This window comes from Meles meles, chromosome 14 (genome assembly GCF_922984935.1).
Source record: "Meles meles chromosome 14, mMelMel3.1 paternal haplotype, whole genome shotgun sequence".
Taxonomy (NCBI): domain Eukaryota; kingdom Metazoa; phylum Chordata; class Mammalia; order Carnivora; family Mustelidae; genus Meles; species Meles meles.
Window position 1 is genome coordinate 71,443,535 of NC_060079.1, and position 19,082 is coordinate 71,462,616.

The 19,082-nt window shown below is 44.3% G+C and overlaps 1 protein-coding gene across 3 annotated transcripts in view; it reads right to left on the minus strand.

Annotated features, from left to right (window-relative positions):
- Positions 1-2,807: 2,807 nt before the first annotated feature.
- The window catches only part of DZIP1 (DAZ interacting zinc finger protein 1), a 50,686-nt gene continuing 34,411 nt past the window's right edge, over positions 2,808-19,082 (minus strand). For 2 of the 3 annotated variants that reach the window (XM_045978317.1, XM_045978316.1), the window contains 9 exons: positions 16,701-16,760; positions 11,452-11,594; positions 10,825-10,987; positions 10,223-10,349; positions 9,529-9,582; positions 7,781-7,974; positions 5,990-6,120; positions 4,959-5,133; positions 2,808-3,151 (listed from right to left, as the gene is read on the minus strand). In XM_045978317.1, the coding sequence (XP_045834273.1) occupies positions 3,075-3,151; positions 4,959-5,133; positions 5,990-6,120; positions 7,781-7,974; positions 9,529-9,582; positions 10,223-10,349; positions 10,825-10,987; positions 11,452-11,594; positions 16,701-16,760 (1,124 nt within the window). In that variant the 3' untranslated portion in view covers positions 2,808-3,074. The remainder of the gene's footprint in view (positions 3,152-4,958; positions 5,134-5,989; positions 6,121-7,780; positions 7,975-9,528; positions 9,583-10,222; positions 10,350-10,824; positions 10,988-11,451; positions 11,595-16,700; positions 16,761-19,082) is intronic. The other variant, XM_045978318.1, reaches the window with a different exon arrangement.

The window sequence follows — 19,082 nt, forward strand, 5'->3', positions numbered from 1 at the left end:
ACATGAGACGTATTTAGCGCCAGCGGATCAAGTATGTGTAACAGAGCCTTCTTGATTGTTCAGACGAGGCATCCTGTGTCCATTCTGGTTTCTCTTCCTTCCTATATTAAACACAAGGTGTGTAAGGAGTGGTGTCTTGTGAACAGTGTGGGGGCAGTCTGAGGCTGTTCCTCAAAAGATGTTTGGGTTGAACGGACAGGTTACTGGCTGTGTCGCGATGACTTCCAGTTTCTTGCACCTGTTTGGCACCGCTGTGATTCTCAGTGACTGCTCAAGGAAAGGCTAATGCGGCCAGGACATTGCCTGGCACGTCCGCCTTAAAGAACCGCTTAGGCTTCTCTGATACAGAAAGCAGATTCAGGGCTGGAGGGTCAGCAAGAGCCTGGCTAGAGACGCTGGTCATGGTTGACTTTGGGGCCAGCCGAGGAAGGTTCCAGAGCCTGTGTGGCGCCTGCCTCGCTCACAACTGATGGGTGAGTTCCGGTGTGTCTCTCGGGCCCTGTGTGCACAGCCACTCTGGGTAATGGAGAGACTTACCATTTTTCAGGGCATGTAAATTGCCCCAGTGGTCTCTGAACAGCATGAAAGACTTAAAAGGGAAAAATCACGTTATTTGGAGATGCTCAGTGGGAAGAAGAGGAAATGACAAGTAACAAGTTTGTTACTAAAAAATTATCTCTATATTACATAAATACATATATAATATGTAGAAATATATGTGAAAATATATAAATATGTAATATATAATTAAAATAAATATGAATATAAGATATATACTATATATAATATTTAAATATCTCTTCTAGGGATACAAATGCATATATATACTGTATATAATATTTAAATATCTCTTCTAGGGATACAAATGCAAATATATATATACTATATATAATATTTAAATATCTCTTCTAGGGATACAAATGCAGTGAAAGCCACAAGGGGGTATTGGGCGCTACCGGCCAAAGGATTTTATGGGTGTGTGTTTAGAACCAAGTCTTTTATTTCAGAGCTGTGCTGGTGAATGTACTAAAGGTAATGTTTAGATTGTACTGAAGTGTTCTAGCTCCTGACGAATTTAAGGAGAGGAGGGAGTGAAGACAGAAAAGCTCTGTTGGGAACCACAAACGTGTTAGCTGTGCATCGGTGAAGGGAAACACAGGATGCAAAGACAATTGAAAAGAACCACATCTCCGAGGACAGCATGGTAGGTCGAAAGAGAGGAGTTCAAGGAGTGGCTTTTGCAACACAGACAGGCCGACTTAGTTTAAATATTGGGTTCGCATAGCAGAGTTCATCCCATTTCGCATCCCTTTCCATCGGGAGCAGAGACGCCGAGCACAGAGACCTGGGTAAAGCTTGCTCTTGTCACTTTCTAGTAGTATGGCTTTGGGCAAATTACTTAATAATTCTGCATTTCTCACACCTTCAGGATGGGGATTATGATAATTACTGTGTCCCAAAGTTGTTCTGATTAAATGAACTAATGGTGCATGTTGAAAAAGCAAAATATGGGTGCCTGGATGGCTCAGTCAGTTGGGTCAGGGCTTGGGTCGTGATCTCAGGCTCCAGGGATCAGGTCCCACATCATGCTCCCCACTCAGCGGGGAGTTTGCTTCTTCCTCTCCCTCTATCCCTCCCCCTGCTCATGCACTCGCTCTCACTCTGTCTCAAATAAAATCTTTTAAAAAAAAACCAAAACGCAAAATAGACCCACATACTTCAATAAATATCTGTTGGAAAGTGACTGAATGAGTCCAGTGGCCTGTGTGCCTTCTCAGGCACAGTGTGGCTCTGGTGTGTTGCTTATCTCTGTCCTCCTATATGGAAATTTGATTTGGCATTTATTAAAGTGCTTACATAGAAAGGGAGTGCATTTCCATAAAACGGCCCCTGTGGGAAGGGCTTAAAATGTGCAAGTGGGCAAGTGAAAAGGACCCTTGGGGGCGGCGGGGGAGGGGCAGAAACATAAACTGTGGCTTCAGACCAGGATGTCGTGTGGCACAGCTAACAGGGAGAGCCGGACCTCCCAACAAGGTAAGTTTAGCTCTGAGCTCGTCCTTAATAACTCAGCTGCAGTCACAGTGAGGTACGGGAGGGCTTTCCTTGAAAGGTTGGCGAACTGAAAAGAGATCCAAAACCCAACAGACTGTTAGTTAAAATGTTACTTTTTTGGAGGAGGGAAACAGAGTACAGATAGTACCACAAAGTATAAAAAAAAAATGCAAAAAACAGCTTATATGAACTTTCTGACCATCGGCAACTGTTAAGAACAGAATTAGTTTTGAGGTATTTTATAATATGGGTTGGGCATTTGAAAAAGAGTGGGAAAAACCCAACATACACGTATGAATTCAGTAATGACTCAATCTTTGCATATTCTGATAAATTAATTGACATTGAAAACAGCTACATTTTATTCATAAAATATCCAAGGTAAAGATTATACTGCAGAAATGGTATTTAATGTTCTAAAATAATTGTTTAATAACAACATGCTTACAAGGGCTCAAGTCGGAGTATGGTGCACATACTTCTGGAAAATGTATTTAACTTAGCCTGGCTCTATTTTTGTAATTCTAAACTTATTTCTATATGAAAAATAACCAATCTACTATTAAGATTTCACTGATTCCACTAATTCAATTTTAAGCGTACTAACTGAATTTTATAATAAAACACTTCCAGTGTGAAAATGGACATAAGAAAGATATATATAAAAAAAAGTTTTAATCCAAACCGAAACCTGCTATAAGTTTAAAAAAAATTCACTTAAAAATTAGTTGAAAAAATACACTTAAACACTAGAGTACCGTTCTGAAGAAAAACTTTTTATGACTTCAAATGACATATTAATTTTAAGCAGCAGAAGTCAAACACCTCTATATGCTTCAAAATACTGTTGACAATTTTTGTTTTCCAATACTGAATTAGGCGCTGTTAAAGAGACCCTTGCTCTTGGAATCAGCTTCCGTGTCCTTGTGGGAAATACTGTAAGGCAGGAGCGGGGCGGGGGGGTCTTGTGGGCAGGCTGCTGGAAACCTGCCGGCGTCTTCACCTTGACCCTGAGGCGGTGGTTATACATCTGAGGAGTCGCTCCAGTCGGTGACCGTCACTAAGCTGCTTTTCAGGGTGCTGGATTCGTCTTGAAGTCCTGTGGAGGGAGAGAGAAGAGGAGGAAGAGGAGCTCCAGTGATCAGACGAGCCTGTAAACATCTGTCATTTGTCACTCAGTGTCCAGGTCTGTTGGCTAATCCGCACGCCCCCAGCTCCCACAGGCTTGGAGGAGGCTACAAGGCCACAAAAAGGCCACATCTCCAGGGAACCATGAGGGACCCTTGTCTAGAGGCTTCCACTCAGCATCTCTGTATTCAGCCCAGGGTCAGGGTCCTTAACCGCACTCAGTAACGTTCTGTTGTTGCTACTGACTCTGACAGGTGTGAAGAAAGGAGGATAAAATTATAAGCCAAGGAGGAACTAAATGGTAGATATGGGTTTTCTAGGGTCGATTGGCTTCACTAGGAAGCACAGATAAGCTAGTGATGGGCACCGTGTGGAAGTGAAGGCCCGGCTCACGTTCTGGAGGAGAGGAAATGTGACCTGGAGGGCAGATACAGCAATGGCTCATCTTACAAAGTGATATGGCGAGAGATCTCGCTGAAAATGGGGAGGACAGAGGGGTTTGCACGTATAATTTAAAGTAACGGATGGGGTGGGGCGCCTGGGTGACTCAGATGGTTAAGCATCTGCCTTCAGCTCAGGTCATGATCTCAGGGTCCTGGGATCGAGCCCCGCATTGGGCTCTCTGCTTGGTGGGGAGCCTGCTTCCCCCTCTCTCTCTGCCTGCCTCTCTGCCTACTTGTGATCTCTCCCTGTCATATAAATAAATAAAATCTTAAAAAAAATATATAAAGTAACAGATGGGGGAATCTAAAAAAATATATATATAAAGTAACAGATGGGGGCAGGAAAACACCCAACAGGAGTCCTGAGAGCTGTCCTGAGTGCAGAAAATGAGCCACACCCCCATCTGTTTTAGCAGGACATCAAGAGTTCAAGTCTAGGGGCACCTGGGTGGCTCAGTCATTAAAGTGTCTGCCTTCAGCTCAGGTCATGATCTCGGGGTCCTGGGATCGAGCCCCACATCGGGCTCTCTGCTCAGTGGGAAGCCTGCTTCTCCCTCCCTCACTCCCCCTGTTTGTATTCCCTCTCTTGCTGTCTCTCTCTCTCTGTGTCAAATAAAATCTTTAAAACAAAACAGTTCATGTCTAAAGTTGATGAGCCTGGAACCTGTAGTCTGACTTAGTACCGAGAGACGTGGTGGACCTCAGGGTGCCACACAGACCCAAGGGCGGGTGCTGCAGCGGGGGAAGGGCACAGACAAGCCTTTCTGGATGACCTGACTTTTGCCACTTGCAAGAATAACTTTGACAAAAATTACAAATCACATTTTATAATTTAAAAAATGAACTATATTGGGAGTTAAGTTACTGGACTTAGCCAAATCCTAGCGCTCATCCAGGAACAATGTCAGCTCCTGGCCTCCTCTCTAATTCATCCCACTGGCTACAGTGTTGCAAGAGAAATCTTTCCTCAAAGAAAATAAAGGGAAACATTTAATACGTAAACAGATTCACACAGGAAGACTGCCAGAAGAATGGCCCCGTTCCAGTGTAAGATCAGAAATTTTAACTTCCGCGAGGCATCTGCATGGGGAGAGTATCTGTGTGGGCATTTTCAAAAAGAACATTAAAATTTAAAGACTAAAGTTTCGGTCCAAATTAAACACACCCGTGTTAAAGGACTCTGAGAAGGAGTAAGTGTGCACAAAGCCCACGGTATTTGTTACACCAGCCGTGTTTCTGTCCGATGCTGTTTCAACACAGCTTCGTTAGATATTTATAAAGAGGACACGAGTAACCGGAAAACGGACAGCGCTTCCAGGCGCTCGGGCAGCCAACCTTCTGCATGTGGCCCCTTCAGATTGGATGCGCCCCAGGCACTTGGCACTTGAGTTGAATTCGCCTCATTCTTCACAAGGAGAGGTTCCTTCTGTTCTCTCCCGGTTTTCTTCCCCAGAGATCCTTCCTCCTCTGAGGAGGACAGGTCCCAGTCGTCATCATCCACGTCCGCGCACTGAAAGAAATGCACAGAAATGCACGGAGAGCTGTGAGCGTTTCTTAAAGACGCGGCGCACGCGGGCGTCCCGTGGTTATTCTGTTGGCCAGACGGAGCCGCTGACGCCGGATGATCTGAAGCTGGCGAACCTCAGAAATTCCATGTCTGGTGATTTCTGGAGGGCAAGGAAACGGATTTGGAAATCTGCGTTTTGCAGGCAGACAGAACTACCTCCTTGTTTCTTGCAATGGAATTTCCATGTTTCCTACTTACTCTACCAGCCATGACTTTAGAAAATCCTGGAAACACTACGTTGAAGCAGTAAAGCTGGGCTGGTCCACAGGCAGGAGCTCTTACATCTGGGATAATCTGACCTTGAACCTCAGGTTGGAGCTGCTGGGAAGGTGTTGGGGCCTTTCCTCCACTCTGGGAAGAGAGCTCAGGCTCTGCTCTCGTCTCTCTGATGCCTTTCTCTGTGCACTCAGCTCCCAAGTGGGGCTAAGCCCCCCAAAGTCCCTATCTTACTGTCAGGTCCTGCCATGGATGCGGAGCCGAGGCCCAGGTTCTAGCCAGTCCCAAGCATCCGGGTGCAAACTAGCTAATACTTAGCCGCGTCAAGCCAGACACGTGATAGGAGTTTGAAAACCCGTAAAGCCTGAGAAGCATGTGCTGCCTTCTTACCCACTGTCGTTCCAATATCCTGGGTTCTCTACGGAATAGAAAGAAATGCAATCATCCTGCAGACAAGGTACGGTATACATCTCAACAGCTGCTACTATACATTTGACATTTTGCTACAAGAAGTACAGTTATTAAGGTATATTCATTAAAAGATGAATTTCTCTGTATGTTTAGTGAGCAAGGGTGATTTTACCTTTAGTTCTTCTTTTAATTCTTTTTTGATGAACGCCTCAGCAACGTTAATCCCACCAGCTAGCTTATTCACATTTCTGCGATTTGAAACCGTCTTTTCAACTTTTTCAGTTAGTGTTTTAATGGCGGTTCCTGTGTGACCAACAGAAAATAGGTACAGTTATAAAAAAAATTATCTTTTTCGATTCCAAAATATCTTGAACAAGTGACTTTGAAAGACTCTGAGCATTACAAATAATCATGTTTATTATATTAAAATCAACTGATATATTTTGGGGGTTGAAAAAAGTTACATTAAGATATATAGCTCCTTTTAGAAAAATGATCCCCTAGACCAGAAGCAGTAACATGTTCTTTTTTTTAAAGAATTCATTCATTTATTTGAGAGAGAGAGAGAATGAGAGAGAGATAGCATTAGATCACAAGGAGAAGCAGACTCCCTGCCAAGTTGGGAGTCCGATGCGGGACTCCATCCCAGGACCCCAGGATCATGACCTCAGCTGAAGGTGGTTGCTTAATGAACTGAGCCACCCAGGCACCCCAAGGTTTCATCTGAAATCAAAGAAGGATGGTCTTATTCAAGCTGTGGTCAGAAACTTTAATTTCAGTGAGGTAGTCTGTAGGAGTAGAATATTCATGGGGGTACTTTCAAAAACAGTATTACTTTAAAATTAATTAGCTATATCTTATGTAATTATATACATTATATAAACAAAAACAAATTTTATATAATTATATAATTATATAATTATAATTATATAAAATGATAATTATATAGATGTAAATTGTATAGAATACAATGAATGAATTATATCTGATAATTTTAAAATACATAATTTTTGAACGGCATTAAACAGAATTTTTTTTTTTTATAAGATTTTATTTATTTATCTGACAGAGAGAGAGATCACAAGTAGGCAGAGAGGCAGGCAGAGAGAGAGAGGAGGAAGCAGGCTCCCTGCTGAGCAGAGAGCCCGATGCGGGGCTCGATCCCAGGACCCTGAGATCATGACCTGAGCCGAAGGCAGTGGCTTAACCCACTGAGCCACCCAGGCGCCCTAAACAGAATTTCATTTTTTAGGAAATGACCCTTCAGCCCCACGTCTCTTCAGCCGCACACTTGGCTCTTCTGCCCTTTGGAACCGCCCTGTCCCCCAGGCGGCCGGGGGCTGAGAGCAGCCCTTCTCAGACGCCCAGCGTGTGCGTGCGCTGCGTCCCTCCACGGTCCCATGACGATGTTCTCATCCCCAGTGTCTCACAAGGTGACCTTCTTAGGGGAGAAGGTCTTTAAAGAGGTCATCAAATTCAAGCGAGTTCGTGAGGGTGAGCCCGACTCTGGCCCCACTGGTGTCTTTATAAAAATGGGAAATTCCCACACGGACGCCTGAACGGGGGACGGTGACGGTCCCCTACGAGCTGAAGACAGAAGCTTGGACCAGATCCTCTCCTCATGGCCCTCACAAAGAACCAGGCTTGCAACCCCTGATTTGGGCCTTGTAGCTTCTGGGATAGAGACAAGAAATTTCTGTTTTGAGCCACGAGATATGTCGTACTTGACCCTACAGTCCTAGGAAACGAACATACCTAGGCACCCCCCAACTGCGTCCTCCCCTTCCATAAGAGCGTCAAGTAGCGGCCAAGCCCGGGCATCTTCCTTCCGCCGCGGTGGCTTCTGGGTGAGCCGCCTCCTTTCCTTGAGCACTTTCTCAACTCCTCCCCCAGGGCTCCACCCCCGCCCCCACCACTGTTCCAAACGGAATTTCCAAAAGGATTTTCAGTGACCAGAGCTCACCTGTGGGCTTGGGAGAAACATCGGAGTCCTCGATTTCACTTCCCTCGGTCCAGTCCGTGTCGCTTCTGACCGTGTTCTTCGCGAAGGTACACCCGTTGCTTTGGGAGGACCGCGCAGGAAGCAAGTCCGGGGACGCGCATGCCTGGATGACGTCATCGCCGTCCAGCTCCTCCTCCGAACTGAACGGAGGGGTCCTAAACCAATGAAAACCCAAGGATTTGGGGGGGAAGAAATCTTTCCTGTGGTAAAACTACCCCATCTTTTAAAATAGCTTCATTACTTACAATTTACCTCCACGCTGCACTTTACGGAGCGCTTTTATAGACACAATCCCACTTGCTTCATCACATGAATTAGCACCCCATTTTAAAGTGGGGGGATGGGCTGGACGGGGGATGGGCTGGACGGGGGATGGGCATTAAGGAGGGCACTTGTTGCAACGGGCACCGGGTGTTGCAAGAGGTGACGAATCACTGCATTTTACTCCTGAAACCAGTATTGCACTGTATGGTAACCAACTAGAATTTAAATAAAACATTTAAAAAAAATTTTTTAAAAAGGGAATTGTCTATACATAATGTACATATGGCCGACAATAGTAGTTATACTTGGAAATGTTGGGTGAGTGTTTTTTTAGCCACAATTACAAAAGAAAAATTAAAGGTATTTAAAAAAATAAGTGAGATAGATGTTCATAGCAGTGTTCATTCAAGAATATTCTTTGATCACTTAAATCTTTCCAGACAATGTTCAGTCATACTACATTCCATGAAATAAGGCTCTTATGAGATTTTTGTACATGAAAAATGCTTTTGAATGGTAAATCATCTTATTGTCTCTATTATATCTATTTATACCATCCTTACTATCTAAATTATTTTGTCTCTATTATATATACACAATGCCTCAAGAAGAGATTTATAGCAGTAATACCTCCAGAAAAAGTCGATGATGAAATTCAGTTATGATTAGTTTTACTTATAATTAATAACAATAATGTACCTATAATTTATTAAGTCCCCATTAAATGCCAAGCCCTGAGGTCAAGCTCTTTTCTTTTTTTCTTTGTAAAATATAAATCTTCTAATTTTTATCTATTTTACTTTTTTTTTAAAGTAGGCTCCATGCCCAGTGTGGGACTTCAACTCATGACCTTGCAAGACTTGTGTGTTCCACTGACTGAGCCAGCCAGGCACCCCCAAACCCTTTTCAAATATTCTTAATTTATACAACTATGTTGTGAAAAAGGCAGCATCGCCCCATTGAACAGATAAGAAATCAGGCCTAAACAGGTAAGCAAGTGAATCAATGGTACAAGTTCATGAGTGATGGAGCTAGGATCCTAAGAGGCCCAAGAGAGTAAGGTCTGGAGCCATTCTTGATGTCTGTAAGAACACAATATCATCTGATTACAGTTTCAAGGATCCAGCCACTAAAAGAGGACATCATTCATTTAATTCATGTGCTTATTGAAATTCATGAGACACAGAGAGGGGAACAATGGAAATGACTGGGGGTGGCCCCATTTCTTAGTGGAGACCACAGGGTGCTAAGGGCTGTTGACTTACAGAGAATCTGATGAAGACACAAAGACATGTCATGAAGGAGTAATGAATGGTGACAATTGAATTGTGATGTTTAATAGTTAGGGTTTTAGTTAATCACAGCGCACATACCAATTTACAACAAAACAAATGTTCAGGGGAAAGAGCTTTTTAAACGCCTTCTCCCCACTCCCAAGTACTCACGTAATAGTTGAAGACTTTCTGGGAAAATGATCTTCTATGATATTTTTCTTAATTCTAAAACACAAAAGAAAACGATTTCTAAACAGCACGAGTGATTAATGTAATTTAGTATCAATTTCTAAGGAATGGGTAATTTTTACTTTTGAACATTTGTTAAAGAGAATAAGCCACAAGAAATGGCTGAAAAAAAAGAAAAAAAAAAAAAAAAGAAAAGAAATGGGCTGGTACCAAGGACAGGCAGGTAGGAACTGTAAGCGTGGCGCTCTGCTGGGGCAGACGTTACTGTGGGTAGAACGTCTGTGTGGCCCTACAACCCACGTGTTGATGTCCTAACCCCCCAGGGACACTCTCTGAAGGTTGGGCCTTTGGGAGGTAATTATGTTTATTAGAGGTCGTAAGGCTGGGGCACTCATAAAAGGATTAGTGTCCTTTTAAGAAGAGGAAGAGGGATCAGACCCCTCTCTCTCCCTGCCACAGGGGGACACAGTGAGAGGGTGGGCCATTTACCAGCCTAGAAGCAAGCTGTCACCAGAACCCAACCATACGTCACGCTGATTTCAGACGTCCAAACTCCGGAAGTGTGAGAAAACAGCTTTCTGTTGTTCAATCCACCCGGTCCACGGAATTTTGTTATAGCAGCCCAAGCCAACTGGGATAAACATGAGTATAAACATTTTGGGTCGAAAATACTCACTTTGGGACAGACGTCCTATCGGTAAAAACAGGTCTTTGTCTTATCAGCTGTCTGCTTCTGGGAGGAAGCTGCACGGCCTTAGGTATCTCTCCGTTGGAAAGGGTATCCACTTGAGGAACGTCCTTATCTGGAACAGTACCATCATTCATGACTTTCCATTGCCTTCGCGATCAGTGAGTGAAAAGCACAAGAAAATACTACAATAGCGTCTACGCGGGCTCTTGAAACCAAAAAGCTCTTGGCTCTAGAGTCCACATGACAGGTATTTTTTTAAAAAAAGATTTATTTATTTGAGAGAGAGAGAGAGAATGAGAGCAGAGGAAGGGGCAGAGGAAGTGAGAACGTCCAAGCAGACTCCTGCTGGGCATGGAGCCCGATGTGGGAGCCGAAACCAAGAGTCAGACGCTCAACCCACTGAGCCACCCAGGCGCCCCACCATTTTTTAGTATTAAAATTAAATCCAAGACTCAACCTATAACGGTCCAAACAGTACGAGACTTGCCAATGAAGTTCCAAAGTCTGCAAACCATTTAAAATTACAAAAGGCAACAGGACTTCTTTCCTATGTGCAGAAGTGAAATGGCGGCCGGTGACGGGCTTACCTGAGGTCAGTAAGGTTCTCTCCTCAATTTTACAGCTGACCTCATGTTCAAGGAAGTCTCGAATTTGCTGAATGTTGGGTATATGTCTCTCTCGTTCGTGTCTCGCTGATTCCACAGTTCTTAGCACCCTGCTGAAGTGATCGCTTGAAATTCCACGTATATCCTGAAGCAATACAATGTTAAGCTTATTAGCCTGGAACATTCTTCATTTCATGAGCATCTGTCAGCATCAACTGTGCCAATCTTTTGTCCTCACTGCTGCATCCAAGGGAGGGGACGCCCCAACATAGGACACAGCATTCTGGCCTCAAGAGGAGGTCCCAGGGCAGTAGGACATAGAGGGGGTGTGTATGAGTGCATGGGACTGGTTAGTGGTGCTAGGTGGTGAGCGCCAGGACCGAAAGCACACAGAGGGGGTGTGTGTGTGTGTGTGTGTGTGTGTGTGTGTGTGTGTGTGCATGTGAGAGAGAGAGAGACTGTCTAACCAATAATGCAAGCTGGGCCATCAGGACAGAACGAGTGCACAAGAGCAAAACAGACATGCCTTCTTTTCTCCTCTGATCCTCTCCTATCGAGAAAACAAAATACAACACAACCAGCGAACGTTCCCAAAATGAATGAGCTTACCGCATTAATCCCCAAGGTTTCCAGCTTCTCTAGCAAACTCTGCTCCAAGACGCTCCTTATTTCCTTCGTGAGGGAGGGGTTACTCTTCAAAGCTTTCCTTAGGTGGATCTTGTTGTGATTTAATTTCTGTTCGGTCTCCCTTCCTGAAATAAGGTTTACAAAGTGTGTTAAAATTTTCAATACATAAAAGCTCTAAGTAGAAAACGGCAAAACACCACTTTTAAAAATAGCAAGCAAGCATTTTGTAATGTGATAAGGTTTTTGGATTGTTTAATCATTTATATGGTGCTGAAGTATCACAGCTTTTAAAAGTTGTTTAAGTTTAAAAGTTCTTAAGTTGGCCTCAAAACTTCGGTGTCTTTAAAGACTCTTTCTTGGGCGCCTGGGTGGCTCAGTCATTAGGCATCTGACTTCAGCCCTGAGTCAACAGATCTGGGGTTCCTGGGATCCAGCTTGCATCACGCTCCCTGCTGGGCAGGAAGCCTGCTTCTCCCTCTCCCACTCCCCAACTTGTGTTCCCTCTCTCACTGTCAAATAAATACATAAATAAAATCTTTAAAAAAATACTCTTTCTTGATCCCTCAACTGCATCATTATTAGATGAGTAATGCAAGAGAAATGTCCCTGCAGAAGCACAGTAGAAAAAAGGAATTCTTTAGACATTCAATGGTCCATCCTGAAATTATCTTACTACTTTCTGAAGAATTCATCTCCCCTAAATCGTTAGAATTTATGTATCATTTTTGAGGAAGCCTGATTTATATTAAGTAATGAAAGTTTCGATTTAATAAGTTCAGTAGAACTTATTAATCTGATATTTTGAAATTGATGTATTTGAAATCGGTAATTTGAAATTGATACAAAATTTCAAAGTGTGAAATTATCCCTCCCAAAATATGTACCAAGATGAAAAAGAGGTTAACAAGAGTCTTAGGAAAAGTATATTCTGTTTAAAACAACCTATCATTAAAAGCAAAGGAAAAAATAACCAGCTAGATTTTCCTAACTTTTCCTTCCCTGTTCCTCTTTCATTCCCCACTAAAACAGGTGGCGTTCAAGAGCGTTTAGAGAAGGGGAGTGACTACATGACCCTGAACGGGGTCCTCTGTCCAAGCAGAGGGAGGGCTTGATAGAAGACGCTCCTTCCTGGGCTGTTCTGACCCTTTGTGAAGGTGCAAAGCCAGGTCTGGGAGAACGCGATGGCATTGTTGTCATTTGGAGTCTGTTCCCCGAACAGGGCATTTCACCCCACAAGGGTGGTGCCTAGTGCCCGTGCCTAGCGCCCGTGCCAAGCTGGTCTGGGGCTGCAGGGGCCCGGCCTCACTCACCCCGCTAGATGGGAGCTGTAGGGACCCACGACGTTCAGACTGACAGAAGCCCCACAACAAAACGCCCCAATGTCTCAGACTTTCTCTAAACTCTCTGAAACTCCAGCAGTAAAGAATATTTCTGTTCATGGATCCACACTTTTGCTGAGGGCAAAAGTAGTCCAATGAACTGCGTGTACATTAGGTAAGAGGGAAAATCCCGCATGATAATGCTGTTCTATAATTCGGAACTGCAGTTTGCGAAACCGAAATTACGAAATTTTGTAAGATTATGCGTTAGTAAAAATCAAAAGCAATCCTGAATTTTTCATTCTCAGCATTCATGCTGCTTTCTCACCGATGTTTTCCAATTTTCTGGAGCCACCTTAGAAAAAAATGCTTCTGGGGGCACCTGGTGGCTCAGCTGGTCGGGCCTCTGACTCTTGATTTTTGGCTCAAGTCATGATCTCAGGGAAGATCGCAGAGGAAGCCCGCCTCGCCTCTGCACTCAGTGCAGTCTGCTTGTTCCTCTCCCTCGTGCTCCTCCCCACCTCACCCCTGCCCCGCGCACACTCTTGCTCTCTCTCTTTCAAATAAATAAAATTAAAAAAAAAAAAAAAAGGCACTTCTGTCTTGGGAACAATACAGCAAAATCCAGAGGGCTTAGCTGCAGCCGTGGCCATGTTGCGGACTTTGGTGGCTGGCTGGCCATCAAGTGTAGAAAACCATCTAGGGTGAAAAACGAGAAGAGGTACCGAGAGACTGCCCAGGAGTCCTGGTGCTTCCCTCACACAAAGGGAAGTTTTGGGCCAGCGCCCAGGATATCGAAAGAACTACAGAAGCACAGCCAGAGAGACTCCAGGCTCTGTCTGTTCCCCAGGACTCGGGTCAAGAGAACTGAATTTGTTTGCCGACTGGGTTGGGTTCACCCTCAGCCCTGATGATAAGCTCCTTCTGGTGACCAAGTTTCCCAAAAAGACTGCAAATTAAGTATTTCCCCTATTCTCAAATTTGCTTTATCTGTTGATGGTTGCTTTGGATTCGTTTATGGATAATGAGAAAACTCTTGGTAGGAAGGACTCTTACAAGGCTGGTCGGGGGGAAGCAAGAGAAAGAATGTAGAGTGGACAGGAGAAAATAATGAAGTTTTTAATGTAAAGGTGGAATTCATCGCTGGAAAGCCAATCACAGCGGAAGATTTTAATCAAAGCACGCACTGCTCACCAAGATCCGTAAGACAACGCTTTCCCAGGCAGGTGGCCCAACATACAGCAGCCCACACAAATGACCATTTCTAGCAGACGAGCAACGTACCAGTTTTGGTGAACACATAGTTACAGCGCAAACCAAAGAGTGAAAAACAAACACCAACAAACAATTTCTGAGTCAGAAGGGACGTCAAAATCTAGCAATCAGTCTTCTCATTTTTCACGTGAGAATGCGAAAACCAGAGAGGTAAAGACACTGCTCCAACCCCCGCCCCCCCAGGTCCTGGACCAGCCTGCCTCTGTCCCCTTTGTTCTTTGCGGTAAACTGTGGAAAGCTGGAAACCTGGGCTTGAGTTCCAGCCCTGTCACTAATAAAGCTCAACAACTTGGAGCACGCTGCCCATCCTCCCTGCGTTTCGAGTTCCTGAACAACGAAATGGCCTCTGAGACCCCTCCTGGCCCACATTCTAACAGCCTATAGAACAGCAAGATCAAATACGCCTCTCCAGGATTGTCAAAAGTGTTAAGGATGCAGAAATGGTCATGTACGCTTCTGGGTAACAGCCCCCGTGCTGTGCACACCACCACCCAAATCCAGCTGTACAGGCATCATCTGTAAGATGTTAGCCCCACCGAGGAATTTTCTGATGGCACTTTATGCGCTAGTGGCTTGCTGACTTCACGGAGTTCCTGAAGGATTCATGTGGTCACTGGCTTCTGTAACAGCGTGCTGGGGACTCAGACCTGTCTGGCTTCGGCCCTCGGCTCTGTCCCACTAGAGCTGTGTCTAAACACATGGAGGGCGGCAAAGGTTATTTTCTTTCCCAGTCTGGCTCCCTGCATGTGGCAACAACAAATGAGGGCGTTTGCTGACAGTGATCCCAAACTCACACCTTATGCGGACTGGGGAGAAGAATTCTGCAACACAGGCAGAAGGATCTCGTGGGTCTAAGTGGGGGCCCCAAGGGGCGAAAGTGGACCGAGTGAGGACGGTCTCTAGGAATCTAACAGACTTGGTTTTTTTTTTTTTTTTTTTTTTAATGAGTATGAACTTGAGACTCTGTATAACCTCCTGGCGCATTTCATGGATTCTGCTGAAAATAAGATATTTGGTGTTCCAGACATCAATAAATAACATGCAGGAGGGGAAAAGCACATTACTTGAAAGCGAATAGAAAATAAACATCGCACAGATAAAATGGACGTGCCTGAGTCACGTCTCGATTTGTAGCCCTGTTAATAATAATTTGGGAAGGGATGCCTGGGAGGCTCAGTTAGTCAAGCATCTGCCTTTGGCTCACATCATGATCCCAGGGTCCTGGGATCGAGCCCTACATCGGGATCTCTGCTCAGTGGGGAGCTTGCTTCCCACCGCCCCCCACCCCCCCGCCCTGCCTGCCTCTCTGCCTACTTGTGATCTGTCAAATAAGTAAATAAATAATCTTAAAAAAAAAATTGGGGAAGGGATGCCTGGGTGGCTCAGTCAAGCATCCGCCTTCAGCTCACGTCATGACCCCAGGGTCCTGGTATCGAGTCCCATATTGGGCTTCCTGCTCAGTGGGGAGCCTGCTTCTCCCTCTGCCTGCCGCTCTCCCTGTTTGTGCTCTCTCTCTCTCTGACAAATAAATAAATAAAATCTTAAAAAAATAATTTGGAAAAAGTCGTCTAGAGAACACAGAAGTTATAACAAATATTAAGAATTTACAAATCGGAATGTATCATTTTTAATTCTCTTCCTAACACAAAGGGTAAAACCCGAGTTCATATAAATATTAACAATTTGCTTTCTCCTAAAGAGATAATATAGGGTGTCAAGCCTTATCATTGTTAAGGAGAAAATGATGGTAAACAGATTCAAGTATAATTGTTTCAGGATCTACAAGTCTGGCATCAGGAAATACTCTACATAATGTGCAATGATTTTCATAAACTTCAAAGATTAATTGACAGGAAATAATTTTGAGAGCTGCTGAATAAAATGAATAAGCCACAATGACTTTAATTATCTCCCCAAACCTTGAACTGTTCCCAAATTTCACCATAAAGACATTATCCAGGGGTCCCTTGGGTGGCTTAGTCGGTTACGCCTCTGACTCTTGATTTGAGTTCAGGTCATGATCTCAGGGTTGTGGGACCGAGCCCCTGCATCAGGCTCTGCACTGGGCATGGACCCTGCTTAAGATTCTCTCTCTCCCTCTCCCCCCATCGACCATGTGTGTGCTTGCTCTCCATAATAAATATATCTTTTATTTTTTTAAGACATTCTGCCTACAAATATTCTACATTGGGAGCTTAAACATGCTTTTCTTGCTATTAAAATAACATGGAAATGGGCAGCTCACCCTCTCATTTCACAGATTCAGGGTATGAGAAAGAACTCCTGTGCTAGGAATATTTTTGTCTCATCTGGCGCACAATGCATTTGTGTTGACTTGCCCTCTGACCAGAAAATATCTGCATTGACATAAAGACTTCGGTTTTTTCCCCAAGTTCCCTAACACAGGAAGATCTTAGTCACATGCTAAGAATACAGTAAAGCAGGGGAAAATGTAACAGCATATTAAAGGAATAAGATAGTAGAATACTACGGATGGATTGAGAACGTCATCACCAAACCTAATTGTCTTCCCTAATTGGTGTGACAAAAACCACTGGATCATCAGTTTCAAGGTTTGGGTTTTAGCATCTCAACAGAATCTATGCAGGTAGAAACCCTGAGTGAGCCCTTGGTTACCTTTTTCTTCCTCTGAAAGCTCTTCTATGGTTTCCAGTATGTGCGATGAGAATGCCTGCTCTATTAACAAGGAAAAATAAGAATAGTACAAACAGGACAAACAGCAAAGTAAAATTAGTTTCCTTTCAAACAACTTTGAAAGATATAGTTTCACGGTATTTTAATCATGCCTAAAACAGCAGAATTTGCTGGGAAGAAATATGGAGGCGGTCAGTTAAATCTGGTCCCTTTTTCATGGTATCTGCTCTTTCTGTGTATTTTCCATTAATTCATTCCCCCCCCCCAGGAAATTACATTTTCAGGTAATTACATCGTTTCTCACTCAGCAACCTCGTGCCTGACGGGATTCTTTTAAGACACAAGGACACAACTGCAAAAGGTCTTCTTCACTTATCTCCCCCCAAAAAATACCTTCCTTAGAAAATATTTTGATGAGGTGGCTAAAGAGAAAATTAATGAAGCTATTTCAATTCCCAAAGATAAAAACATGACGAAATGCCCGAGGCCCTGGGATCCCCACTTCTCACTAGCCCCAAGGTCTTCAGGTGGGAGGACCAGGATGGTGAGAGAACAGGTCAACCCAGGGTCAGCAGCAGGATGAGGAACCCATTCTTAGACACCTCTGTGTCCCCAAACCACGATTCACACCTGCTTCCGCTCCCAGAAAGCCACCAGGGTGAGGCTGTGGACAGATAACACGTGAAGAGGAGCTGTTCTCAATCCCACCCCAGAACAGTGCCCTGGGGGGGTGGAGGTCGGGGAGTAAGGCCTCTCAGTGACTTCCCAGGTAACATGACTGGGGCTCAAAGGAAACCCGTGGGCAGCACGGATAAAGCCAAGCCCCATCCCATTAAGAGAAGGGAAGTTCCTTCTTGGGGAAGGTCAGGTTTGGAGGGTCAGGAAATCAGGCTTCAGACACTGGGATAAAATGCAACCGGAAGTCTAGCCAGCAAGGGCGTGTTTCACTCACCTTCAGCCTGGAGAGTGCCACAGGGCACCTCCCCAGGGAGCTCTCCCCCTGCGCCTACAAGGTGAAGGCCATTTCATTCCACACCACACCCCAGAGTAGGCAACCAGCGAGGGTAGTCATGGCCAATAATTACTGAGCGCCCACCAGCTTGTCGGGCACAAATCTACGTGCTTTGCAAGCATTAGCTTAGACTTAACACCTCCTACTTGGAAGTTAAGCTTTTAATTTGCCAAAGTGTATTTCTGATACTGTGTTTTAGGCCTCTACAAACACACACACACACACACACACACACACACACACACACACACACAGGTATACACAAATACATAAATATATATTATATTTAAGTACACGTAAAGAGCCTCTTCTAGCTTGTTAGCAACCTAGTCAATCTAACACTGAGTGGGAGAAAAGCATTTTATACTGCTTTCCAGTGAACGTTTGGAGCATGGCTTATTAGGAAATAGCCCCACTCAATTTTGAAACATGAACATGATCGCACAAAGAAGCATTTAATTCTATCCATGCACAGATCCTGTGGTGATCATTTCACGATATATATAAATATGGAATCATTGTGCTACACACCTGAGCTAATATGTTATGGTTCAATTATATCTCAATAAAAAATTTAAACAATTAAAAAGTCAAGTTATACAAATAGCCTACTTACTTGTCTGAACTGCTAAAAGTAGGGAGTTTAGGAGGATAGCTATTTTCAGTTTTTTAAAAGTCACATGATTTATATTTTGTTGCCCTTTATGGAAAGTGACAAAAATAAAGTTATGAGGAAAAGCTCTATAAAATCTCCCCAAACCATCGTATGCATCTTTGTTATCATTGTAAGGACAGTCCTAGGACTTACTTCTCTTGAGTGGAGACAAAGCTTCAAAATTGTGACCTTTGGTGCTGGTGGGCAGAAGGTGGGCTTCTGGGGGGTGGGGAACCTGGGCTTCTACTATACAGGCTAAGAAGGCCACCAGGCCCCAGCTCTAATCCAGCAGACTGATGTCCAATGTGGAGTGAAGGGCCTGCCGTTCTCATGCTTTCTAAGCCACGGGCCCAGCCTCCAAATGACCCAGCTCTTGTCTTACGTTGAGATATCCAGGCTGAGCTGACGTACTGGAAGACCTGAGTCTCTCTCCTCTGAACTCTCCAGAGGCTTCCAGAAAAATCCTTATGTCAGTTTCCTACCATTACCTCCAGAAGATGAACTCCCAGGTCTCTACCAGCTCTCTCTGGCACACGCTGGCTGTGCCGGACTTTGTCAGCCTGACCCCCGAAGCTAACACTGGCCAGCGTGCTCGCTCACTGGCTCTGGTTCCAAAGGCACGCTTCATCTGACCTTACCACAGCCCGTTGAAGCAGCCATTCCTGTTCGTGCCATTCAGTAGGCAAGGAAACTCAGA